The sequence below is a fragment of the Brassica oleracea genome, chromosome C9 (assembly GCF_000695525.1).
Source record: "Brassica oleracea var. oleracea cultivar TO1000 chromosome C9, BOL, whole genome shotgun sequence".
NCBI classification, from domain to species: Eukaryota; Viridiplantae; Streptophyta; class Magnoliopsida; order Brassicales; family Brassicaceae; genus Brassica; species Brassica oleracea.
In genome coordinates this window covers 20,785,987-20,811,038 of record NC_027756.1, presented here as the reverse complement: position 1 = coordinate 20,811,038, position 25,052 = coordinate 20,785,987, and the positions used below count along the sequence as shown (strand labels likewise).

General features: G+C 39.5%; 4 protein-coding genes across 6 annotated transcripts; 3 read left to right on the top strand and 1 right to left on the bottom strand.

Annotated features, from left to right (window-relative positions):
- Positions 1-6,410: 6,410 nt before the first annotated feature.
- On the top strand, positions 6,411-8,530 carry LOC106315620 (phosphoglycolate phosphatase 2). Its single transcript, XM_013753412.1, has 11 exons — positions 6,411-6,549; positions 6,647-6,714; positions 6,780-6,875; positions 6,963-7,034; positions 7,107-7,178; positions 7,391-7,450; positions 7,537-7,589; positions 7,679-7,776; positions 7,873-7,972; positions 8,064-8,167; positions 8,258-8,530. The coding sequence occupies exons 1-11, from the start codon at positions 6,471-6,473 to the stop codon at positions 8,359-8,361; spliced, it is 906 nt and encodes a 301-aa protein (XP_013608866.1). The 5' UTR covers positions 6,411-6,470; the 3' UTR covers positions 8,362-8,530.
- Positions 8,531-10,614: 2,084 nt separating this feature from the next.
- On the top strand, positions 10,615-13,440 carry LOC106315626 (SEC14 cytosolic factor-like). 2 transcript variants are annotated; one of them, XR_001264635.1, is made up of 12 exons: positions 10,615-11,103; positions 11,181-11,209; positions 11,289-11,372; positions 11,464-11,517; positions 11,615-11,692; positions 11,787-11,840; positions 11,919-11,978; positions 12,068-12,163; positions 12,257-12,358; positions 12,440-12,520; positions 12,604-12,974; positions 13,274-13,440. XR_001264635.1 is itself a non-coding variant. In XM_013753419.1 (11 exons), the coding sequence occupies exons 1-11, from the start codon at positions 11,049-11,051 to the stop codon at positions 12,910-12,912; spliced, it is 1,002 nt and encodes a 333-aa protein (XP_013608873.1). In that variant the 5' UTR covers positions 10,615-11,048; the 3' UTR covers positions 12,913-13,095. The 2 variants fall into 2 exon arrangements, 1 of the variants encoding a protein (XP_013608873.1); XM_013753419.1 differs by lacking the exon at positions 13,274-13,440 and having other exon boundaries at positions 12,604-13,095.
- A 5,496-nt stretch (positions 13,441-18,936) lies between these two features.
- On the bottom strand, positions 18,937-21,911 carry LOC106317871 (probable acetyl-CoA acetyltransferase, cytosolic 2). Of its 2 annotated transcripts, XM_013755668.1 has the most exons (14): positions 21,812-21,911; positions 21,661-21,727; positions 21,484-21,582; positions 21,237-21,410; positions 21,062-21,167; positions 20,835-20,973; positions 20,691-20,768; positions 20,390-20,455; positions 20,225-20,310; positions 19,923-20,133; positions 19,790-19,831; positions 19,446-19,532; positions 19,277-19,362; positions 18,937-19,155 (listed from the first exon to the last, which is right to left on the bottom strand). In XM_013755668.1, exons 2-14 carry the CDS (start codon positions 21,698-21,700, stop codon positions 19,122-19,124), a joined length of 1,248 nt encoding a protein of 415 aa, XP_013611122.1. In that variant the 5' UTR covers positions 21,701-21,727; positions 21,812-21,911; the 3' UTR covers positions 18,937-19,121. The 2 variants fall into 2 exon arrangements, with proteins under 2 accessions (XP_013611122.1, XP_013611123.1); XM_013755669.1 differs by having other exon boundaries at positions 19,253-19,362; positions 21,661-21,885.
- Positions 21,912-22,036: 125 nt separating this feature from the next.
- Positions 22,037-24,731, top strand: LOC106317872 (tRNA (guanine(9)-N1)-methyltransferase). The gene is made up of 4 exons (XM_013755670.1): positions 22,037-22,265; positions 23,225-23,836; positions 23,947-24,306; positions 24,423-24,731. Exons 2-4 carry the CDS (start codon positions 23,384-23,386, stop codon positions 24,645-24,647), a joined length of 1,038 nt encoding a protein of 345 aa, XP_013611124.1. The 5' UTR covers positions 22,037-22,265; positions 23,225-23,383; the 3' UTR covers positions 24,648-24,731.
- The last annotated feature ends 321 nt before the right edge of the window (positions 24,732-25,052 follow it).

Genomic DNA, 25,052 nt, shown 5'->3' with positions numbered 1-25,052 from the left:
AAGTATTTGAAGGAGCGTTTGTTGCGAGCTCAAGATTTGATGAAGAAACAGGCTGATACACATAGGCGTGATGTGGAACTTGTGGTGGGTGATAGGGTGTATCTCAAACTTCGGCCTTATCGCCAACAGTCTGTGTCTCGATGTTTTTATCAGAAGCTGCAGCCAATTTTTATGGACCTTACAAGGTGTTGGAACGTATTAGAACAGCCGCGTATAAGTTAGAGTTGCCAGCGGGCTCTCGTATACATGATGTGTTCCATATTTCTCAGTTAAAGAAGGCATTGGGCAATCACACGGTGGTATCGTTACCTTCAGTGTGTTTGGGTAAGAAGTTTGATCACTTGATTCCCTTGGATGTTTTGGCTAAGCGCTTTGATGAGACTGGTTATTTGGAGTTGTTAATACGTTGGAAGGATAGATCTTCAGTGGATGATTCGTGGTTGTCTTCGAAGGAGTTCGTGGCACGTTTTCCTTCTTATAAGCTTGAGGGCAAGCTTGGTTTCGATGGGGGAAGTATTGATAGGTACCATCAAGCTTACGTGCGCAAGAAGAAATGCAGGAGGTTTGAAAGAGGATGACGTGGCGAGAGACGTTGAGACTTTAAATGAGAGAGGCGAACCTTCTGAATCTCTCAGAGGCTTTGCCGTTGGAGCTGTGAATGAAGACTGACGCTGAAGATCGATGGATGAGCTTTAAATAAACTAGTTGATCGCTTTTATTCATTTTGTGCTTTGATGTTGTTTGTATCAGACGCCATGAGTCTGTACTTCTCGATCGCCATGAGATCAATGATCTAGGATTACTTTCATTATGAGATTGTAATTCGAAATCATACTCCAAGCTATATACATTCATTGATTCTTATTCAGTTACAGTGTTAACAATATCAAGACTCTATCAGTCTGCAACACGAAAATAATGTCTCTCAACTAGGCTATAGAGAACACGAAAATAATGGTCTGCAGCACGAAAATAAACCAACCAGGCTTGAACGCTTCTTACCATCAGTCAGACAACGGTCTCGCCTATGACCATCCATCCACATCACTGCTTGGGGCTAAAATGGATAGACAAGGTTTCAGGACACGATCTATAAGTCGTGTATCAGGTGGCGTCTATAGTTGAGTGTATCACATGTAGTTTGTCTGTCCATCTTTATTCCTATTAGGTAGGAGTTTTTCTCTTAGTGAGGTGATCACAACTCTCTAATTCTAAACACAGTTCAACTAGCATGAACAATGAATATATTTTGTGTTTTGTGTTGTATTTTGGTAAAGAACAGTAAACAAAATTACTTTGCTTAATCTAACATATCATACTAAAATTGAGACCAAGAGCTGAAGATAGATGTACCGCTTGAGAGTATGAGCTGAAGAAGATTGGTTGAGCAGCAGGTTAAGCTCTTCACTGTATCAATACATATACTGTCACTTGACCAGTTGACCATCTACAACTGGTGATAGGCATGAGCATTCGGGTATCCGTTCAGGTACAGATCGGGGTATTTTGGGTTTGTAAATTAGGCCCCGTCCGGGTATTACAAAATTTCGGGTCGGGTTCGAGTCGGGTTCGAGTCGGGTCTTCCCGGATCCGGGTGGGTTCGGTTCTGATGTAAAGAAACTTGAAAATAACCGAATAACCAAAGTATCTGAAACGGGTTCAGGTAATAGTACCCAATGTAACCATATTATCCGATTCGGTTCTGGTTTTTTGTATCCAAACTACTCAAATATACCAAAAAAAAAATCAAAAATACCCGTTAGACACGGGTTTGTTTGAGTATTTCTATCCAAACTATCATATTTTATATGAAAATACTCAAAATATTGAAATAACTAATATATTTTAATTTAAATTATTAAAATAAATAAAATTTTTAATTATATATTTACATTTCAGATATCTTTGGATACTCATTCGGTTCTCGGTTCAGAACGGGTTGGATACCAGTTGTTCGAATACAACAGTTTAGGACCCATTTGGTTATTTATCCCAGGTCTGATCGGATCCGGGACCCTGATTTTTGGGTCGGTTTCGGATCGGTTCTTCGGTTCTTATCCAGCCTTAACTGGTTAATACAAACAACAGACTGTATTTGCAGTTCCCAGATTCCTACAAACAACCAGGGATGTTAAAATGGGCTTCTAGGAAAAGGGTTAGCCCAACCCGCATTAAAAATATTAGCCCTAAACCCGCACTTTACTATCCGGGCCAAAATAGGGCCGCTTATCTTCGGTACTTGGGTTTTATTAGGGTTAATTTTTTTTTTTGCAGCAAACAGAGAAACATCATCGTTTCCATTTTTCTTCTCACCATCTCAGAAACGAGAAAGAGAAACCAGTCAACGAATCGATGCTCGACTGCTTCTCTGCGGATTCCGATTCGAGCTCTTGATAGTGATCTCGTACGTCCTCATCAAGCTCTGCTGCTCCTGGTCCTGGATCGATTTCAACAAACCCTAGAGATCGATTCCGAAGAGCTTCGTCGGGTATGTTCTTCTAGTTTTGTTCTGGGTTTTTTGAAATCGATCTCTAGAGTCATCATAATTCATAAATCTTGTGACCTTTCCGTTTATTGCAGGCTGCTTAGGAGGATCAATCCGTTTTAGAAAATCCATTGGGAAGCTCGAACATTTTCAATATTTGTAAGTCATCACATCTTTCGATCTCTAGAGTTTGTGGGTTTGTTGAAATAAAGCTTTTTGAACTGATCGATTGTTGTAGAATTGAGATTTGTGGGTTTGTTGAAATAAATCTTGCTTTGTATCATACGTGTAAGTTAAATAACTGAAGATCTTGCTTGTGTTCTCTCAGTTTGCGTGTGACTAGCGTGTTCTCTTAGTTTTTGCTTCAAAGAACCCATTTGAATGTTTGTGTGTGTGAACTTGCTGTTTGTCAACACTTTGTCACTTGTTTAATGGATTTTTAAAGCTTAATGGCTTAGCTTGTTTGTGGCCTTGTGGGTTTGCTGAAATCGATCTCTAGGGTGTGTGGGTTTGTAGAATTGAGATTGTATTTTGTGAACTTGCTGTTAGTCAACTAAGCACTTGTTTGAAACAGTCTGTAGCTTTGTTTGAACTTCTCTGATTGACTGTTTGTTTATCTTTTGTTGCAGGCTGCAGCATGGACTCACAAACAATACAAAGAATGACAGTTCTTGAGGCAGAAAACGAATTGATGGAATTGGAGTATAATGAAGATGAAGACTCCCAAGAAGAGGAACATGATCTTAGTGTCAATGAACCTGCTCAGTCAACACATACTCAACGTCCAAAGAGATACACACGATCTCCACGATCCCCACGAGCTCCACAAGCTTCACGATCTCCACGATCCCCACGAGCTCCACGATCCCCATGAGCTCCACAAGCTTCACAATCTCCACAAGCTTCACGAGCTTCACGATCTTCACGATCTTCACTAGCTCCACGAGCTCCAAGAGCTAAACGGCCTACACATGTACGTGAAAAAACTTCTAAGTGTTGGCTACACTTTACATCGGTAGGCGTAGAGTCTGATGGGAAAGAAAGGGCTAAGTGTCACTACTGCGGTATTAAGTTAGGCATAGATAGGAATCATGGAACTTCAACAATGAACTGCCATTCACGCTCTTGTCCAGAAAAACCAGAAACCGAAGTTGTTGAATATGATCCCAAACTTGATAAGCAGATGGTGTCTGAGATTATTATTTATCATGATCTTCCTTTTCGTTATGTGGAGTATGAAAAGGTTAGAGAGAGAGATAAGTATCTTAATCCAGAGTGTGAGCATATGTGTAGACAAACCGCAAGTAGGGAGGTGTACAAGAGATATAAAATAGAGAAGCTTAAGCTGAAAGAAATGTTTGCAAGTTACCAGGGTAGAATGAGTTTCACTTCTGATCTATGGACGAGTCGTAGCCAAGTTAGGGGTTACATATGTCTGACTGCTCATTATATTGACGAGAAGTGGAAAATACATAGTCACATCCTTGCATTTTGTGATGTCAAACTTCCACATACCGGTGAAGCAATAGCCAAGAAGATTTTTGATATCCTAAAGGAGTGGGGGTTAGAGAGAAGAGTGTTTTCCCTCACCTTAGATAACGCCTCTGCTAATGACAACATGCAAAAGATCCTTACTCATCGTCTGCAGAGTGGGAATGGCTTGTTGTGCGATGGAAAGTTCCTCCATGTAAGGTGTTGCGCCCACATTTTGAATCTGATTGTCAAGAAAGAGTTAGAGTTGGGTTCTAGTCTTTTGGTGAACATTAGGGAGATTCAAGGAAGGATTCTTTTGCTACGTGTGTTGAGAGGGCTGGTATTGAGAGCAGTGCTGGTTTGTCTTTGGATGTGGACACACGGTGGAACTCCACTTACGAGATGTTGGTGAGAGCTCTCAAGTTTCGTAAAGCCTTTGATAATCTGCATTTGTATGATAGAAACTACAAATGTTTACCTTCTAAAGAAGAGTGGGATCACGGTGAGAAGATTCGAGACTTCTTGAAGCCATTTAGTACAATCACAACATACTTCTCTGGAGTTAACTACCCCACAGCCAGTGTTTATTTCATGCTAGTATGGAAGATCGAGTAGTTGTTGAAGAGTTATGCAAGGTGTAAGGATAATGAGATAAGATTAATGGTTGTGGATATGCAAAGTAAGTTTGCTAAATACTGGGATGAGTACAGTCTTATTTTAGCTATGGCAGCAGTACTAGACCCAAGGATTAAGCTGCAGATGCTTAGGGAAGCTTATCATAAGATGGATCCTAGAACTTCTGAGAAGAAGGTTGAAGTCGTAAGGAAGAGCTTGGAGTTGCTTTATAAAGAGTATAGTTCAAAGTCATCAGAAAGTTCTTCCATATTTCCAAGAAAAACTCCACATGAGCTCCTTACAGAATCTCCTCTTGAAGATGATATTGATGATGTAAGTATCTGACATAAAGTTCTTGTTTATTTTGACCTCTTGATAATTCGCTAATTGATTCTTTATCTCTGATTTTGTTTGAATATAGGATCTGCTTGAGCTTGAAAGGTGTATCCAGTTTGGTTCAGACAACGAAAGAACAAATCTGGACATGTATTTGGCTGATACTAAAGTTGATATTTCGGCTTTCTCAGATATGGAGGTGTTAGACTACTGGAAAGATAAGCAACACAGATATGGTGACTTAGCTTTGCTTGCCCGTGATATTCTTAGCATCCATATTACTACTGTTGCGTCTGAATCTGCGTTTAGTGTGGGAGGTCGGGTTTTGAGTCCTTTTAGAAACCGTCTCCTCCCTAAAACTGTCCAAGCATTGATTTGTATGCGAAATTGGCTACGCGGGTTTGTTGAGTTTGAAGGTAAACTCCTTGAGTCCTTGTCTTGAATTAAGTGTTTTAAGAATTAGTGTTGTTGGTTAACTCATTGTTTGAATGATTTCTTTGATTACTTGATGTAGGAGACATTGAGGAGTACTTTGATTATGATGATGAGAATGTTAATAAAAGAGCAAGTAGCTCAGGAAATGAAGATTCAAACATGTGGTAACTTCCGTGCATTTAGCTCTTTGTGCATGTAGCTTACTGTCTGAGATTGTATCTTGTTGTCTGAGATTCAAGAACATAATTTTGATGGTTTCTTGTTATGAGCATCTTAGTAATTTTGCAAGCTGTTTTGATAGTTGTATTGAGAAGTATAAATGTGTTTTTTGACTTCATTGAGTGATTATGTTGTTGCAGAGTGTAGTTCGTTGAGAGCAAATGTTGGAGCAACGTGTTGGAGTTTTGAAGATTTGGAGTCTTGGAAGAGTGCACCTTTGAGTTTTTAGTTTTATGCTAAACATTATACAATTATGAATAAAAATTTGTAAATTTTGGGTTTTAATTCATGATAAGCATTTACAGTTATAAAATAAAAAGAACTTAAGCTTTGGGTTTCTAATTTCATACTTAATTAAAAACAAAAATTGATATAAAAGAGTTGTTGATTTGTAAGATAAAAAATTAATGGGCTAACTCTTACCAGCCCTAACTCTTAACTAAAAATAAGGTTAAAACAGGGTTAGGTTAAAACAGGACCGAGTTTATATTACACAAACGAGGGTTAGGCCCAAGCCCGCAAATTAACATCCCTACAAACAACCCACTCGCACTCATTCCTCATTCCTCATTCTTTCCCAAAAATACCCTTATGTATTCTCCTGTACTTACAACTTTGCCATCAATTCACTCCCAAGTCCCCCAACACACTCGGAGTATATTTTGGTCAACACACTACTGAGTTGTTGTTTTCCCACAACTCTCACTTTAACGCTTGTCGGGACGAATCGAAAAAGCAGCCAATAAGAAAAATACTTTATTTATTTGTTTTTAAAATAATTAAAACAAAAGCCCAAATGATAATGGGCCTTTGTGCATAACGTCGACGTTTTGAGCTCATCATCATCAATAGTTAACTCGCAAAATTCTGGGAGAGGAACATTCTCTGAGTCTGAGAAGATACTCTAATGGCGCCTAAGCTTCTCTCCTCCACGAACTTCAAATCTCTATTCAACTCAGTCGACACTTTCCTCTTTGACTGCGATGGTATTGTTTCTGTTTCTTTGGTACGTTTTTTTCCATTCGAGATCCCCCTTGATTGTGATCCTTAGCATCTGAGTGTGTTTTTTTTATGATGAGTCAGGTGTTATATGGAAAGGTGATACGCTCATCGATGGCGTCTCTCAAACTCTCGACTTACTCCGATCCAAGGCGAGTTCTCTTTCCCACTCTGTTTCTCTCTGATTCTGATTTTGATTTTTGTGACGCTTTTGCAGGGTAAAAACATTGTCTTTGTGACGAACAACTCGATGAAATCGAGGAGGCAATACGCTGAAAAGTTTCGATCTTTGGGTCTCGCCTCTGTTACTCAGGTTGGTTTTCTCCGACTTGTGTTGTTTGGATCGCGTTTCATGTGTGTGTGTTTACTGTTTGAATTTTTTTGTGTGTTTCATTGAAAGGATGAGATATTCTCTTCGTCGTTTGCGGCGGCTATGTACCTCAAAGCCAACAATTTCCCCAAGGACAAGAAGGTTCGTGTCGTCTTATAGACTACTACTAGCATATTGCTTAGGTGTCTCTGTTGTGATCTTTTCCTTTTGTAGGTTTATGTGATTGGTGGAGAAGGCGTTCTTGAGGAGCTCCAGCTTGCCGGTTTTACAGGTCTTGGTGGTCCTGTAAGTGTTGTTCTTTTTTTCAACCTTTAACATTAAGAATTTGATATGCTTTTCTGCTCAAGATACTACCGCACTTAGTGTTGGAACTCATATATGATTGTAGAATATGTTTGATTTTTATTCGCTGTGAGTTTGTTGACAAAAAAACAAAAAATTTGATATACTTTGGATTCCTAAATGTTTGTTATGGATAAGTCTTTGCTTTTATGCAGGAAGACGGTGAAAAGAAGGCACAATGGAAATCAAACTCTCTCTTTCAACATGATAAAACTGTAATGTTCCATCATAACGCTTTGATCCTTTTCTTTTGCTCAAGTTTTCTCATGTATGTTTGTTTCTTCATGACTTCCTATTTCAGGTGGGAGCAGTTGTGGTTGGACTCGACCCCAACATAAACTACTATAAGCTTCAGTAAGATCGGAGACCTATTTGCATTCAAGTCGGTTGCCTTAAATCTTGTTTCTATGATTTTAGACTAACACAAGAACTGAAATGGGCAGGTATGGGACCCTCTGTGTACGCGAGAATCCGGGATGTCTTTTCATTGCCACCAACCGTGATGCAGTAGGACATATGACCGATCTTCAAGAATGGCCTGGTATGGTCTCACTAGACTCTTAAGTCTATAGTGTTCCAAAGCAGCAGCTTGGTTATCATCACATCATTATCAATTTTTTTCTACTTGTAATTGTAGGTGCTGGTTGTATGGTTGCTGCCATGTGTGGTTCAACTGAAAAAGAGCCAATAGTGGTTGGGAAACCAGCTACTTTCATGATGGACTTTCTGATACAGAAGTATGTGGACGTGAATGCCATTTCATATTGTGCAGTATTATATTAGCATGGTGTGATAAAGAAGTGTCTCTCCTTGTTGTTTTTGTTGCAGATTTGGGACAGAAACGTCAAGAATGTGCATGGTGGGTGATAGGCTCGACACTGATGTATTGTTTGGGCAGAATGCTGGATGCAAAACTCTCCTCGTCCTTTCAGGTCATTACTATTGACTCTATGATTCTCTTTGGTGGCAATATGTGCAATGATTGAGCTTGTCTCTAACTCTCATTCTTTTTCTGAAAACAGGGTGTACAAGTGAGTCTAATCTACTAGACGAGAACAACAAGATTGAACCAGACTATTACACAAGCATGGTCTCTGATATCACTAAACTTATGGACTCCCCTTAGGATGTAAAGGGCATCATCACCGTCTTGTTCTACCCTGAAACAGTTTTGCGTATGGCAAGATGAAATTTCTGATTTTTTTGCTCACTCTTAATAATCAAATCTGGTGATCCATACATCAACAGAAAACATGGAGTCTGCTAGCTTTAATAAAAGTTGAGTTGAATTCATCTTCTATGTCTCTGAAGAAAAGATTTGAAGTGTTGAATATAGGTAATAAGGTTTTCCCATGGAATAGACCTGGGCATTCGGGTTGGGTGTCGGATTCAGGTCGGTTCTTGTCGGGTCCGGATCATAGACATTTGGACCCAACTAGGTACTTAGAAATTTTAGGTTCGGGTTCAAGTTGGTTCATGTCGGGTCTGAATCGGTTATTGTCTATAATCCCAATACCCGTAATTTTTGGGTATATTTCGGGTTCGGAACGGTTTGGGTACGGGTCGGTTCATGTCGGGTTCGGATCGGTTCTGGTCTATAATTCCAATACCTGTAATTTTCGGGTATATTTCAGGTCCAGGACGATTTGCGTACGGGTCGGTTCCAGTTGGGTGCGGGTATATAATTCCAATACCCGTAATTTTTAGGTATATTTCGGGTTTGGGACGGTTCGGGTATTTATGATCCGAAAAAACCAAAGTACTCAAACTGGACCCGAAAATCCAAAAATACCAGAAAAACCGAGAAAATACCGGAAATCTTATCCAAAAACCCAAAAAATACCCAAAATGTTACCTGAATATCCACATTATACTTTTGCAAAACTAAAATTATAATTGAAACTATTTCTCGAAGACCCGAACACAAAACTTAAAAAATATATGAAATACCAAAAATATACAAAAACACCCAAATATACAAATAAATTTTGGGTACTTCGGGCACCCGATCGGGTCTAACCCAAACCGAGATCCATGGGGCCAAAGAAAAAGGATCCATTTATATACTTTAGCATAGACCCGAACCCGAACCTGTATTTTCGGATCGATTCCAGTTTGGATTTTCGGGTTCGGGTAAAAAGCGCAGGCCTATCAAGGAATTTCTTAGTAACCGAAGAGCCTTACGCTCATGCTTCCAAAAGCACAGCCTGGTTTCATGTCATAGGGAGGTTGATGAGTTTGTGGCAAAAACCATTTTCATCCATATAGTACAAGGTTTATCCTCACGTATGTGTCAATTTGCAACGATTAAAAGCTAGCCTCGACGACCAGTTTTTGATGAAAAGATAGCATCTTTAGGTTTTGGGAAAACTTTAACTAAAGTTTTGCTGATTTTAGATTAGGCCAAAACAAGATCAAATCTTGAGAGCCACCTAATATTTCTCTATGTCCACGTTTCATAACTCACATTCAATGTATAACTAACTAGTAAAAAGATGGATGAAGAAAAGCCCATGCAAAGAGCCAAAGGGCAAAGTTGTTACCTTGTTATTGTCTTTCCTTCTTGGCTTTTGCATTAAATCAGGAAAAGTTCCAATAAATACCTGACATAATTTTTATTTGTTATAAAAATATTTAAATTATTTTAGTTTCTCGTTTAATACAAAACTTTTTTTTGTCAAGTTTAATACAGAACTTATTTTTAAATACTAATTAACACCTAAATATTTAAAAATTGAAATTTTTTTTTTTTGAACTGAAAAAATTGAAAATTTTACACTTAAGTTAACGACGCCAACCCGTTAAATGGATTCATTAAAAGATCATTATTTTGACGGTGTACTATCATTAGTTTGGTGGTGTTAGACTTTCGATTTCCCATGCATAACTAGCACAAAGATTGAGATGTCAAATTTGATCAAAAAAAAAAAAAAAGATTGAGATTTAAAAAAAAAAAAAAAAAAGGAGCCAAAAGGCAAAGTTCAACAAGTTGGTTTTGTCTTTTATTGCTGGCTTTTGCACTACAAATCACAAAGAAAGACTTTTTTTAGTGCGCTATAGTCATGTTTTGCCATTACAAGGAAATTGACCTTTGAATAACACACACACGTAGAGAGAGCAGACCCATTCATAGCTATCGCCGGCCCCTAAACCTTTTAATACGCCGTAAATTTACTCTTTCTTTATAGGAAATTTACCAATCGAAAAGTAAATTAAAACGTTTCTAAAGGTTTTGAATAGTAGAGACTTAAAAAGAGACCAACTTTGAATATGCCATTATCTCTTCTATTTGAGCTTTCTTTTACCAGTAAAAGACAAAGACTCACCAAATCCCACAGCGAGTTCTTAAGTGTATTTATAGTAAGTGATTAACATGAGACTGCATATACCGCTTACAAATAACGTTCCCTTATTTCAAAGTTTGAATCTTTCTCTCATTTGTTCCGTTAGTTCATTGAAAAAAGCTCTAGACTTTAATTAAGACAAGATAGGATTTTGATTATTCAAACATAACCAACAGAGACGGAAAGAAATCTGAAGCTCTTCTTTAAATTTTGGTTTAGACTTTTAGAACATTTGGAGGTGATATTACGACAAGTCTATGTCAAAGTAGTTCCTATGTTAAAGACAATGAGTTAATTTCTGTCGGGGGTGTTTTGCTGTCTCTCCTACCACCACCTCGTTCACCTTTAATGATGGACTAACTAATAGTAGTTCGGTGCAACGTGACAAGAGGAGAAAAAAAAAGAGAGTCGATCTTGGAATTTTACTCTCTTATTCTTCTTCTAGGAAACTCTGTTCAGAGGAAGAACAATGGGGATCGTCTCGGAACAAGCCGTTGATGAATTCCAGGAGCTCATAGATAAAGGTCTGACCTTTTCTTCTCACCTGTTTCTGTTTTTGCTTGGATTTGCTTATACTTAACAGGGTAAAACTTCGTGACAGTTGAGGAGCCATTGAAGACAACATTTAAGGTATGTCCGGTTCTTTGAGAGCTAGAATGGTTTCTTTCCCTGCTCCAAGCTTCTTATTTTCATTGTTGTGAATCTGCAGAATGTCCATCAGGGATACCTGAGGGAGACTTTGATTCGTTTTCTAAAAGCACGAGATTGGAACGTAATTAAAGCTCATACAATGGTATGTTACATCTCCTAAAACTCCTCGTTATCTGGTTTCTGAATGTGTCTGGTTTCATCCTTCTTTTTTTTTTTTGTAAATTCACTTTCAGCTGGTTGAGTGTTTGCGTTGGAGGGTGGATAATCAAATTGACAGTATCTTATCCGTGAGTCATTCATTTTCTCTCTCCTTGTCTGTGTGTGTTGTGTTTTTATAAGCTCTGTGTTGTATGAACATTAAATCATGTTTTTTGGTTCACGCAGAAACCTATTGTTCCTAGTGAGCTGTACAGGGACGTACGTGATTCTCAGCTCATAGGAATGTCAGGTTACACCAGAGAGGTAGCCCCACCCACTTATGATGATTCCTCATTGCCTTTTTTTTCTTGGGCATATCTTTTCTTAGTTCTTAAGTGGTGCTAACCTTGATGTTTAGGGCTTGCCTGTGTTTGCTATTGGTGTTGGCCTCAGCACATTCGACAAAGCTTCTGTAAGTTGCTTCCTTGTTTTTGTCCTAGTTCTTCACAAGATCAAGTGTTAAACAAAAATGAACGTTTTCCGCATACAGGTTCACTACTATGTCCAATCACACATCCAAATCAATGAATACAGAGACCGTGTACTACTGGTGAGAGTTACATGTTAAATGACTAAACTTCTTCTTTTTTTTTTTTTTTTGGTTTCTTTCTTGCTGTAATTTGTATAAAACTGTTACAGCCGTCTGTATCTAAGAAGAATGGGGGGCCAATCACCACCTGCGTCAAGGTTCTAGACATGACAGGGTTGAAACTTTCAGCCCTCAGCCAAATTAAGGTATGAAACAATGAATAATGAATAATGATACTGCAACGCAAACACTCTTTATACTCTTCTTAATAACTTTGTGTGCTCAACATCTTGATGCAGTTAGTGACGATCATATCAACCATTGATGATCTGAACTATCCAGAGAAGACAAACACATACTATGTTGTGAACGCTCCATATATATTTTCCGCCTGTTGGAAGGTAAAAAGCCTCTGTGATTCTCTTCTGTTTTTGCAAGTCAAGGTGTTAGCTAGTTAAAGCATGTATATATGTGTGTAACAGGTTGTAAAACCTCTTTTACAAGAGAGGACGAGGAAAAAAGTTCATGTGTTATCCGGTTGCGGAAAGGCTGAGTTATTGAAGGTATATATAATATGCATTTGCTTATGATCTTTTGGTGTGAAAATGCAAAAGTTTCTCTAAAGTTTTTGTGGGTTCTTTTGTAGATTATGGACTACACATCACTCCCACATTTCTGTAGAAGAGGAAGCTCTGGGTCATCTCACCATACTCAGAGTGTAGATTGTTTTTCTATCGATCATCCTTTCCATCAACAGCTATACAACTATGTCAAGCACCATTATGAGACCCAGGGGCAAGCTGAGCCTGCAAAGCAAGGTTCTTTCCACGTGGGTTTTCCTGAGCCTGTAGCTGAACGTGTTGAGATGGCTAAAACCATAGAATCAAAACTGCACAAGTTCGAGAACTGCAATGATCTGAGCAAGCCGGTTGATGACAGAAAAGCCAGTCCATGAGAACTTGGAAGATGATGAACCCTGAATGCTTCTGAGGGGATTCCTTTCAGTGGGTTCACAATTAAGATGTATTTTACAGTTGAGCTAGCAATTCAAATGACGAAGTACTGAGCACTGTCATCTCCATAGCCATGCAAATGTAAAGTGAAGAAAAGAGAATAAGATGTTGAACTCAATGTACTCCTAGATTCATCTATAGTTTATATTTGATCCTCTGGATCGACATTTGTAGCAAATTTTATATGTAGTTTTGGAAAATGTACCTCTCTAACTCCCTAAGAATCTGGGTGAGTGCTGGTCTATCAACTAACTTAGGTCTGTGGGTTCCAGTAGTTCTGTTTTCGGTTAGTTCAGTTCAACATAAATCTTACCGAATTAGTTATTTGTTCGGTTCAGTATTCACAGTTAGTTTGGTTTTCAAAGATCCTACCCAAGTTTTTAATTTCAGTTATATTTTGGTTTAGTTTTAATAAAATTTTGGATATATTTCGGTTTGAAATTTGATTGGTTCAATTTGTGTTTCTGGTATTATTTTGGTTATATGATAGACTCTCGATACTCACAAGTATAGGAAGAAAGGAATATTTGTACAGATTCAGCTTTGAAAGTACAATTCGAATTACAATTTCATAACGAAAGTAAAACGAATCATCGATCTCATGACGATCGTGAAGAGAGACTCATAGCGTCACTCACTTTCAACAAACAAAGCATAAGGCTAAAATAGAAACGTTCTCGACCCTTTATAGAACAAGTAGTCGTTTATTAGTTGTAACGGCAAACCCTCTCTCTCAGATAGAGGTTTCCACTTCACTTCATTATCCTTCATTCCTCCAACGCCTTGCCCTTCTCACTCTTGGTGTACTTCCTATAGTAAGTGTTATGGTATCTATCAATACTCCTCCCATCGAGACCGAGCTTGCCCTCAAGCTTGAAAGAAGGAAAAGAATCCACAAACTCTCTCGACGACATCCAAGAATCTTCAGCATGAGACTTCCCCACCCAAGAAACCAACAACTCCAATACTCCTTTGTCAGTGTGGCGTTTGGCAATCACATCAGCAGGTTCCAATGGCGCATCAACAGGATCCAAACAAAGCGGTGGTAATGCTTGAACTGTCTCAGCTTTACCCAAAGCTTTCTTTAACTGAGATATGTGAAAGACTGGATGGATCCTCGAGCCCTCTGGTAACAACAACCGATAAGCAGCTTTACCAACCTTAGCCACAACCTGATAAGGACCATAGAACTTAGCGGCGAGCTTCTGACAGAAACGACGCACCACCATTTGCTTAAGATTAACCATATTCCCAACCTCCAATGACACATCCCTTCGTTTCTGATCCGCTTGGTTCTTCATGATCTGCTGAGCTCTCCGTAAGTTCTGCTTCAACTGCTCCAGCATCCTATCACGAGCTTTCAAAGACTCTTCTAGCTCGAAGTTTCGAGTAGAACCCTCCTCGTAGCGAATCAAGCTAGGAGGTTCTCTACCATACACCACCTGAAACGGCGTAGCTTGAAGAGACTTGTGAAACGATGTATTATACCAAAACTCGGCCCAACACAAGAAAGAAGACCAAGTGCGAGGATGAGCTGAAGCATAGCAGCGTAAGTATGTCTCCAAGCAACGGTTCAGGACCTCCGTCTGCCCATCTGTTTGAGGGTGAAAGGCAGTACTATACTTCAACTTTGTTCCAGCTAAGCGAAAGGCTTCCTTCCAAAACGCACTTAGGAACAAGCGATCACGATCAGAAACAATACTTCTCGGGAAACCATGCAACTTAACTACCTCCATAACAAACTTCTGCGCCAAATCCGTCACGGTAAAGGGATGCTTCAAGCTGATGAAGTGAGCATATTTACTCAGACGATCCACCACTACCCAAATCACATTAACTCCTTGAGATGTAGGTAGACCTTCAATGAAATCTATGTTAATGTCTTCCCACACTTTCTCAGGTATAGGTAACGGCTGAAGAAGGCACGCAGGAGACAATGTAAAATGGTTGTGGATTTGGAAAATCGAACACTCCGCAACAAATTTTTGAACACACTTCTTAATCCCCTCCCAATGAAACGACATCTGGATCCTCTTCAAAGTCTTCGCAACCCCTGAATGACCTCCCAATTTGCTACTGTGACATTCCTCCAAAATTAAGGGAATGAAACGAGACTTCTTCGAAATCATCAAACGTTTTTTCCTCCATAACTTCCCATCAACCACTTTGAACTTAGAAGCAGAGTCATCCTTCAACACCTGAGCTATCTTCAATTGTAACTCTTCATCCTCCGCAATCTCGGCGAATAAATCCTCCCATTGAATCACTGTTGGAACCGTTATATGCATCAACAAACCCGACAACGACATGCTTCGAGATAACCCGTCAGCAGCCTTATTCTCACACCCCGGCTTGTAAAAAATCTCAAAATCAAATCCCAACAGACGAGTTAACCATCTTTGATAATCCATATTCACCTCCTTTTGATCCTACAGGTACTTGATACTCCTTTGATCCGTATGAATGTGGAATCGACGACCAAGCAAGTAATGCTTCCATTTTTGAACCGCCATAACAACTGCCATCAACTCTCTTTCATAAGCAGGCTTTAATTTCTCCCTTGGAGTAAGTGAATGGCTGAAAAACGCAATAGGCCTGCCCTGTTGCATCAACACAGCACCCAAACCGAAACCTGAAGCATTCGACTCAATAACAAAGAGTTTATCAAAGTCCAGTAAAGCCAGAACTGGAGCATTTGTCACCGCATCTTTCAGTTTCTCAAACGCCCTCTGAGTCTCGTCTGACCATTCAAACTGGTCCTTCTTCAGCAAGGTAGTTAATGGTCTCGCCATGAACCCATAATGCCTCACAAACCGGCGATAGTAACCCGTGAAACCAAGAAACCCCCTCAGCTGCCTGACTGACTTTGGAATTGGCCACTGACGCATGGCTGCAGTCTTCTCTCCGTCAGTAGCTACACCCGCCTGTGAGATGATGTGACCTAAATAGTCAACTTGTTGTACCCCAAACAAACACTTCTTAGCATTCGCGAAAAGCTTGTGCTCCCGAAGAACTTCTAGCACCAATTTCAAATGTTGCAAATGATCAGACATATTGGCACTATAAACCAATATGTCATCAAAGAATACCAATACAAACCTCCTCAAGAACGGCTTAAAGACCTTATTCATCAATATTTGGAACGTAGCCGGGGCATTGGTCAAGCCAAAAGGCATGACCATGAACTCATAATGCCCCTCCACGGTTCTGAAAGCCGTTTTCTTCACATCCTCTTCACACATCCGTATCTGGTGGTAGCCCGACCGTAGATCAAGTTTTGAAAATACTGCTGCACCATGGAGTTCAACCAACAACTGATCTATAACAAGAATTGGATACTTGTTAGGGACAGTAGCTCGGTTGAGGGCTCTATAATCCACACAAAACCGAAAAATTCCATCTTTTTTCTTCACCAAAAGAACAGGGCTCGAAAAAAGGCTATCACTTGGACGTATGATCCCCGACTTGAGCATCTCTGATACCATTTCTTCCATAACAATCTTACGAGCATGAGGGTATCGATATGGTTGTACCGAGACAGCCGAGACCCCCGGAACCAGCAAGATCGAATGTTCTGTTCCTCTTAGTGGCGGTAAGGCTGTAGGTACTGCAAATACATCCGCAAATTGCTGCAGTAAAACCGTTACCAACGCATTAGGCTCTCCCCTAACAGAACTCCCTTCCACTCCTTTGAACTCCAGATCATACTCATGTGTAGTTGCACCCATGGCTGAAGAGATGGACTGTAACGATTGATTGATACTATGCAACCCTGGATCACCAACCAGCGTGACACGCTTGCCCTGATAAAGAAATGATAACTCCTGCTTCTTCCAATCAACCTCACATCTCCCCAAAGTCTCCAACCATTGCACACCCAATATGATATCAACAGATCCCAACTCCAAGGTAATAAAGTTAGACACGAACTCCGTGGACTGTAACTGCAATTTAACCTCCCTGCAACATCCAAGAGCTCGCACTGACACGCCATTTCCCAACAAAACCTCCATGTTCTTATCCATCTCCACCTTCAAATGCAACTTGCTCACCACCGCTGGCGACACAAAGTTATGAGACGCGCCGCTATCAATCATCACAATCACCTCCTTCTGAGTGATCAAGCCACACAACTTCATTGTCTTTGGTGAATCAATGCCCACAAAAGAATTGAATGATAACGTCATAAGTTGTTGTACTCCACTCTGATAATTCTCCTCCAAATCATAGTCTTGTTGTTCCAGTACCTCCATCTCACAACCATTTATGACTGTTAAAATTCGTAACTCCTTGTTTGGACAATCATGAGTCTTCGACCAAGGAGCTTTGCATTGAAAACACAATTTATCTCGTCGCATCACATCCAACTCAGCATCCGAATATCTCAACCGTGCCCTCTGCACTTCTCTTTGGGGAGGAACATTCTCCTTTGAAGCTCCCGAATCAATCTTCAATCTCTCAACTGTTCTGCCATGACTACCTCCTCCCTGAAAGCGTGAAGTAGTCTGTTTCCGAGCTCCTTGACGTCCTTCTCCCAACTGAGTTTCTCCCACCACTTTACAAAACGCACTGCTCTCCATTCTCAACACCGCTGCTATGTAATTTGATAATCCATGCGGATCCTTCATTCTTATTACCTCCTTCATCTCCAAAGTCAAACCATTATAGAATATGTGTTCCAGATGGTCATCAGCTACACCAGGAACCTGTGAAGAAAGTTCCTCAAACTCCGAAACATACTCAGCCACTGTTCCCGTTTGCTTGATAGCAAACAGCCTAGTAGCCGGCTCATCATCAATAGATTCTGAAAACCTCGTTAACATTCGTTGAACAAAGTCTCCCCAACTCTGAAATCCCTCACGACACATCACCCACGCGTACCATTTCTTCAACGCTCCTTGTAAGCAAAGAGGAACCAAATCAAGCTTTGTGGCATCACTGTATCTCCCAAGAGTATAGAAATACTCAATATCCACAATCCACTCCGCTACCTTCGATCCATCACAAAACGGCATCTCAATCTTCTTCAGCATACTCTCTCTATTTCCCAGATTCAACTCATCGGAACGAAAACCTAACGAAGCACTCTGGTTAATATCTCGAAAGGGACGGCGAACCTGAGAAGCCACGATCGAAGAACCAGATTGTTGCTCCACCTCTTGAGCTGGCATCTTCCCCACTAATTTCAACACAGCTTGCACCGATGAAGCCAAATTTGTAATCGCCGTCTCCATCGAACTCATCTTCCCGTCGATCGACGACGTTTTGGCCTCAACCAATGCGATCGCCGCGTTCGCCACACCTTGTTCTCTGTTCAAGCGAAAGAATGCGCCCGATAGAAACTCGATCTGCGATTCCAAGCCCAAACCGCGTAGATCCTCCTCGTCAGCGATCTGAGAATACTCCGGAGAACCACTCATAGACATCTGAATCGTTGAATTCGAACTTTTCACCGCACCAATGATAGACTCTCGATACTCACAAGTATAGGAAGAAAGGAATATTTGTATAGATTCAGCTTTGAAAGTACAATTCGAATTACAATCTCATAACGAAAGTAAAACGAATCATCGACCTCATGACGATCGTGAAGAGAGACTCATAGCGTCACTCACTTTCAACAAACAAAGCATAAGGCTAAAATAGAAACGTTTTCGACCCTTTATAGAACAAGTAGTCGTTTATTAGTTGTAACGGCAAACCCTCTCTTTCAGATAGAAGTTTCCACTTCACTTCATTATCCTTCATTCCTCCAACGTCTTGCCCTTCTCACTCTTGGTGTACTTCCTATAGTAAGTGTTATGGTATCTATCATTATAATTCTTTTTAAAAGAAAACCAAAATAATCAATTGCCAAACAGAACCGAAAACCAAACTCTTTAAAAAGTCTATCGAATTGAACCGAACTCCTAACCGAACTAGCCGAGAATTTTGGTTTGGTTCGGCTCAAAATCCCAGCACTAATCTCACGCGTTAAACTATATCTCCCATAAGAGTTGTGACTAGACGTAAACATCACTGGCATTACAAATTCACTTCAGTTTGTATGTATCAAACTTAGTTTGATTTCTAACACACTTTTATTGCCTCTCATGACACACAAACTTAAACAATGTACACATGATTTTGCGTTCTATAACTTCAAAATGCTTCAGAGTGATGAATACCCGATTGTCTTCTCCGACCTGGCAACAAGTCAATAAGTTTGAAGTTAAAAAGCATTGTATTAAGAAGCATTAGTTGGCATGTAAGCTCTTGCTTTATGCTAAATGATATGCTTACCAGAGTTAAAAGAGGGAAGCTTACATGAACTCGAGAACAAGTGCTGATGCTCCTCCTCCTCCGTTGCATATTGATGCCACTCCATACTTTCCCTTCTTTGCTCTCAATACCTGAATCAGAAGGATTCAACAACAATTATTCATGGTGGATTCAAGTCTATTCAACATCATTATTGCATGCTCTTAGGACTTACACCCAGTAATGTGACTAAAATGCGAGCACCACTGCATCCCAGTGGATGTCCCAATGCAACAGCCCCTCCATGTGCATTCAACCGTGCCTGTTTATGTATACATTATCAGACACACTGAAACTGACATTCCCTGCAGGGCCGGATTTGAGCCAAACCCAATGAAACATTGGTCTTGGTTCCAAATTTCTTTTGACATTTTTATATAGGTTTAGTCTCCCAAAACCCAATTTATGAAGAAAAAGATTTTTACAAAAATTCTTAACAAATGCTTACGGCCTCTAAATTTTCTTGACAAATGCTTACGGCCTCTAAAAATTCGTAACTGTATTTGTTTCATGACTTACAGGATCTAACCCCAGCAGTTTCTGATTGGCCAGAGCTACAACCTGTGTGGGGAGTAACAAGTCAGAACAGTCATACCTCTAGAAACATACGCAATAAGTTAAAAAGCAATGAGAGCTAAGTAAGCAGGATTACAGAGAAAGCTTCGTTAATTTCATAGTAATCAACTTGAGATGCATCTAAACCAGCACGCATTATAGCTTTAGGAATAGCAAGTGCCGGCGTGGTTGTGAACAACTCAGGTGCCTGAGCAGCATCAGCATATCCTCTAATCTTAGCTATAACATTCAATCCAAGTTCAATAGCCTTCTTTCCACTAACTAGCACTAACGCTGCCGCACCATCACTGATCCACCAACGTAAATCAGAGCCAATGAGTAAAGCAGAAGAAAAGCATTCACATAGAGCAAGTGAGAGAGATGCATAATAAAGAGGACCTTATACTTGATGCATTTCCAGCAGTGACTGATCCCCCATCCTCCTTGAAGCTTGGTCTTAGCTTATTTAACTTGGCAGCATCAAACTGATTCATCGCCAAAAACAAAAGTTTTAAGCAATGAATGCAAATCCTAAGAGAAGCAACGGTTACTCAAAACAGTTACCTTCCCAAGTCCATCATCCTTGTCAATAACAACAGATGGCTTCCCTCTTCCAGAAGAAACCTCAACCTATCAATATGAGTGAATGAATTTATAATTCTCCCTTTTTTTTCTGAATACCAAAAGGGTCCGTAGTCCCTCGGGCCCCGAAACTACAGTACTATAAGTTTCGTCTCAGCGAACTGGGGACCTCTGACACAATGGCCAGGATCAGTTCCAGTTGAGCTAATGGCATCTGGTTATTATTATTAACCATTACAATCCTATTAAAGTTGATTCCAAAAGAAAGGAGAGGAGGTATTACCGGAACAATTTCCCAAGCGAACAACCGAGCGTTTTGTGCAGCAATACCACGCTCAAAGCTCTGTATAGCATAAGCATCCTACAAAAGTATAAGGTCTGTAAGTAAGAGCAAAAAAAAGACAGGTCAAGGATAAGGATGAGTGACCTGTTCTTCTCTTGTAATACGGTACTGGTCAGCGCATATTTCACCACAGACTCCCATTCCAAAGTCATTGTACACATCCCAAAGTCCATCTTTCGTCATACCGTCAACAACAATATCATGTCCTAATCGTGAACCCCTTCTGCTCTCACAGAAATCATAAGAAAGAAAGCTTTTCAGGATGAGAAAAAACAGCGCAAAACAGCCTCTCTGGTGTTTCTTTCTTTCACCTTGCGTTTGGGAGGTACTTTGGTACGTTTGACATGCTCTCCATTCCACCAGCCACAACAACATCATTCAAACCGAGCTGGATACTTTGAGCCGCTAACATTACAGCTGAAAGTAAAAACAGTGATGTGTACATCTGATGTTCAATGATCATAGTGGTAAATGGAAAAGGTTTACCTTTCATCCCAGCAGCACAGACTTTGTTGACAGTGGTGCAGATCACTGAATAGGGAATCCCAGCACCAAGTGCAGCCTGTCTTGCTGGCGCTTGCCCAAGATTGGCGGTTAAGACATTGCCAAAGAAAACCTCTTCCACAAGAGCCGGTTCAACGTTTGCTCTCTTAAGTGCGGCTATGAGTGGAGTGTGAAGCTGTCAGTGAATGAAACCAAAAAAAGAGACAGAGAGAGAGTAAAAGAACACTACCTTCAATCGCTATGGAGCCGAGTCTTGGGGCAGTTATAGAAGAGAGAGAGCCTAGGAAGTCTCCCATAGGCGTTCTCGCCACTCCCACAACACAAACATCTGCACCAACCAGAAACACAAACTGAGAGACTTGGAACAGAACAAACAGGCGCGAGGGACTAATAAGTAAGAAAGAACCTTGAGGCTGTACGGACTGATCAGAGACGGATGAAGCCATGGAAGTCACCAAGAAGTTATGCCGAGCCTGATAATTCAGAGAGAAGCAGAGATGAGAATCAAAAGAGATGATCACAACTTTGGCTTGTGGGCACGTGTAAAACTCATGAACCTATCGGTTTGCTGGCAGATAAGGACGATCGGGCTTGTGTTAAAGATGATTACGAGGTTACGTGACACCGAGAGAGATCATAATTGACATTAAAAAAGATAAAGGTGGAAGAAAGAGATAAAGACAGAACAAGAGTTACACGTCAGATACCAATCTCAATGTCGCCTTCCACTACCTTGGTTTGCGTGATTGCTTTTTGTCCCTTTCTTGTAATGTTTTATAAGGAAGAGATGTGAGATCCAATGTATCATTGATGTTAGTTTTGTTCTGTAGTTTCCATTCGAACACCGAAGATGTCCAGTGTATCCACGACATTCCTAAATGTGATGAGAGCAGTAACAGTTTATCCCAGCCTTAAAAGCCGATTCAAAATCATTTGGAAACAAAGACCGTACATGTTGCAATTAGACAAAAGGGGTTGCTTGCTAAGGACTTAGATACCACACACACTAAGGTATCACATTATAAGTCTTATTCTATTCTAGTAAATTTGTATCACACCAAAAGTTTCCTTTTTTTTTGGGTGCATATATCACACCATAAGTTTCATTCTAGTAAATTTGTAGTTACATATTAGGTTCGAATATAACACATATTTTCAGTTCTAATTTATATCATACCTTAAATTCATAAAATAATCATATATAGTTCGGATTTTGTTATATCAGCTTAGTTCAGATATATCCAAAATAAAATCTAAAATTTAAAAGCACACAAAATAATAAATACTTACTTATATAGAATTAAACATTTAAAATATTTATTAAAAATTTTAAATACTTACTTTTAGATATCATATCAAATTTACAATGGAATTGAATATTTTAGGTATATATTTATGTTTCAAATATTTACATTTCATATTAATTTAGATATTTGGATCAATTTTTTCGGATATTTTTTCAGATTTTTTTTTCGATTTTTGAGTTATCGGACTCTGTTAATAACACTTCAGTTTAGATAAGTTTTTAACACCCTACCAAACATATTCAGGAGAGGTATTAGTTTGGATTCAAATCGAATACTTTGAATCTAGAGAAATTAGTATCGTTAGAATATTTTAAATTTTGGATCGAGTTTAATTCAAAATATTCAGTTGGATCTGCTAAAAATAATTGAAAATTTTAAATATGTTTGAATCCACTTGTTAAAATTTTATTTTCTCCAGATGAATTAACCCGAAATGCCAGCTATCCAATACAACTCTAAGCTAAATTAAATAAATTTAAAAGATAAAACTAAACAAAATATATGATCTAGTTAAAATCGGTTTGATATATTCATAAATGTCTTAAAAAGTTCGAAAATGATCAAAAATATCTAAAAATACTAAAAATAATTTAAAATAACAAATAATTTTGAAGATTTAGATTATTATAATTATTAACACAAGTAATTTTTTTTATATTTTAGATATTTTTGGAAATCCGTAAGCCCCAACCAAAACCTTTCATTAGTGGGCCTTATGAATGGGTTGTGAAAAGCCAAGTATTTCCTAAAACGACGCCGTTTCGAAGTGGCGCATACCGGTTCCCCTTTCTTTAGACCTCTACTCTCTTGCGTTTCGCGGCAATGGCGGCGGCTACGGAAAATGACGACAACGACAGCCTCGCTAACCACCTTAAACCAGATTCCGAACCGGCTCCGGTCAACCTCTCCCCTCCCCCTCCGGCGGAAGAGAAGCCTCTCTCTAAGAACGCCCAGAAGAAGCAACTGAAGCAGCAAAGATACGAAGCGAAGAAAGCGGAGAAGAAGGCGCAAGAGAAGGAGCACAAGAGGAAAGAAGGCGAGAGAAAGCACAAGGAGTGGGAAGAGACGCTAGCCAACGCCACCGAGGAAGAGAGGCTGAAGCTGATAGAGTCGAGGAGGAGTCTCAGAAAGGAGAGAATGGAGAAGAGGTCAGAGGAGAAAGAGAAGAAGATGGAGAGGCTCACGAAAGCCAAAGAAATCGGACAGAACATCGTCATAGATGTCGACTTCGCGCATCTCATGTCCGAGTCTGAGATCTCCAGCCTCGTTCAGCAGGTGGGGTCATGCTAAAGTTCCAAACTTTACTCTGTTCTTGTATGCAAAGTTCCGAACTTTACTCCATTCTTGTATGGTTATTGATTGGTCTTGTTTGGTTGAATGTTCAGATAATGTATTGCTATGCGGTGAATGGGAGGAGCAGCTCTCCTTGTCATCTGTGGCTAACGGGAGTTCAAGGGGAGATGAGCACTCAGCTTGATAAGCTTCCAGGTTTCGAGAAATGGTTTATAGAGAAGGAGAGTAGGTGTTATATTGAGGCCATGGCTGATCGGAAAGAGAATCTGGTGTACCTTACTGCGGACTCTGAAACCGTTTTAGAGGATCTTGACCCCAAGGATATCTACATTATTGGTGGCTTGGTGGATCGGAACCGGTTCAAAGGGATCACCATGAACAAGGCACAAGAACAAGGCATTAAAACAGCTAAACTTCCTATAGGAGAGTATATGAAAATGTCCAGTTCTCAGGTATGCACACACTTCAATTGTCTCATTAAGCTCTACTGCATTTGCTCTTCTTTTTTTTGTTGCATATACTTTTCTAAGCAAGACCTTACTGTGAGTTTTGGTTTTTATTGATTTAGGTTCTCACTGTGAACCAAGTTTTGGAGATACTCGTTAAGTTTCTGGAGACGAGGGACTGGAAAACATCTTTCTTCACTGTGATTCCACAGAGGAAACGAACTGGAGTTGATCCTGTAGTAGACTGTTCGAAACCGGAACCTCTCTCTGAAGAGCATCAAGAGGAAGATGATCTTCTTGAGAGGAAAAAGGTATGCGTTGAAGCTCCTCTGGAAAGTGGGAGCTAGATGAAGATTATGCATATCTGTTCTGTAGCTGAGAATTTGAATTTTGAATGTTTTAAGTCCTTTTATCAATACCATTAAAAGATGATCATTCTCAAATTATATCCTTAATGAAAATTGCAGTTTTCTCAAAAATACCCTTATTTTTACAAAGAATTAATAAAATCCATTAATGGCATTTAAGTCTTTTGGTTTTGGGCCTACAGATACACCTAAATGGATCTATAAATAATAGGCCTATATATATATTTAAAATATATATTAATTTTAAATTTAATATAAGTATAAATATACTATGAACAATAAATGAATTAAGAAACATGAAAATATTATTTTCTTAAATATACGTATCAATATTCAAAATAGATCATTTGAATATTATACATATTTTCAATACAAACCAAAATC

Bases quoted from the DNA above. Each gene is read 5' to 3' on its own strand.
- LOC106315620 (XM_013753412.1), top strand. From the start codon at position 6,471: ATGGCGCCTAAGCTTCTCTCCTCCACGAACTTCAAATCTCTATTCAAC. The intron at 7,973-8,063 runs GTATGTGGACGT...TTTTTGTTGCAG, and splicing joins ATGGACTTTCTGATACAGAA to ATTTGGGACAGAAACGTCAA. The intron at 8,168-8,257 runs GTCATTACTATT...TTCTGAAAACAG, and splicing joins AACTCTCCTCGTCCTTTCAG to GGTGTACAAGTGAGTCTAAT.
- LOC106315626 (XM_013753419.1), top strand. From the start codon at position 11,049: ATGGGGATCGTCTCGGAACAAGCCGTTGATGAATTCCAGGAGCTCATA. The intron at 11,841-11,918 runs GTAAGTTGCTTC...TTCCGCATACAG, and splicing joins GCACATTCGACAAAGCTTCT to GTTCACTACTATGTCCAATC. The intron at 12,164-12,256 runs GTATGAAACAAT...ATCTTGATGCAG, and splicing joins CAGCCCTCAGCCAAATTAAG to TTAGTGACGATCATATCAAC.
- LOC106317871 (XM_013755668.1), bottom strand. From the start codon at position 21,700: ATGGCTTCATCCGTCTCTGATCAGTCCGTACAGCCTCAAG. The intron at 21,168-21,236 runs GTAAACCTTTTC...TTTTACTTTCAG, and splicing joins CTGTGCTGCTGGGATGAAAG to CTGTAATGTTAGCGGCTCAA. The intron at 20,974-21,061 runs GTGAAAGAAAGA...CTGTGAGAGCAG, and splicing joins AAGTACCTCCCAAACGCAAG to AAGGGGTTCACGATTAGGAC.
- LOC106317872 (XM_013755670.1), top strand. From the start codon at position 23,384: ATGGCGGCGGCTACGGAAAATGACGACAACGACAGCCTCGCTAACCAC. The intron at 23,837-23,946 runs GTGGGGTCATGC...TTGAATGTTCAG, and splicing joins TCTCCAGCCTCGTTCAGCAG to ATAATGTATTGCTATGCGGT. The intron at 24,307-24,422 runs GTATGCACACAC...TTATTGATTTAG, and splicing joins TGAAAATGTCCAGTTCTCAG to GTTCTCACTGTGAACCAAGT.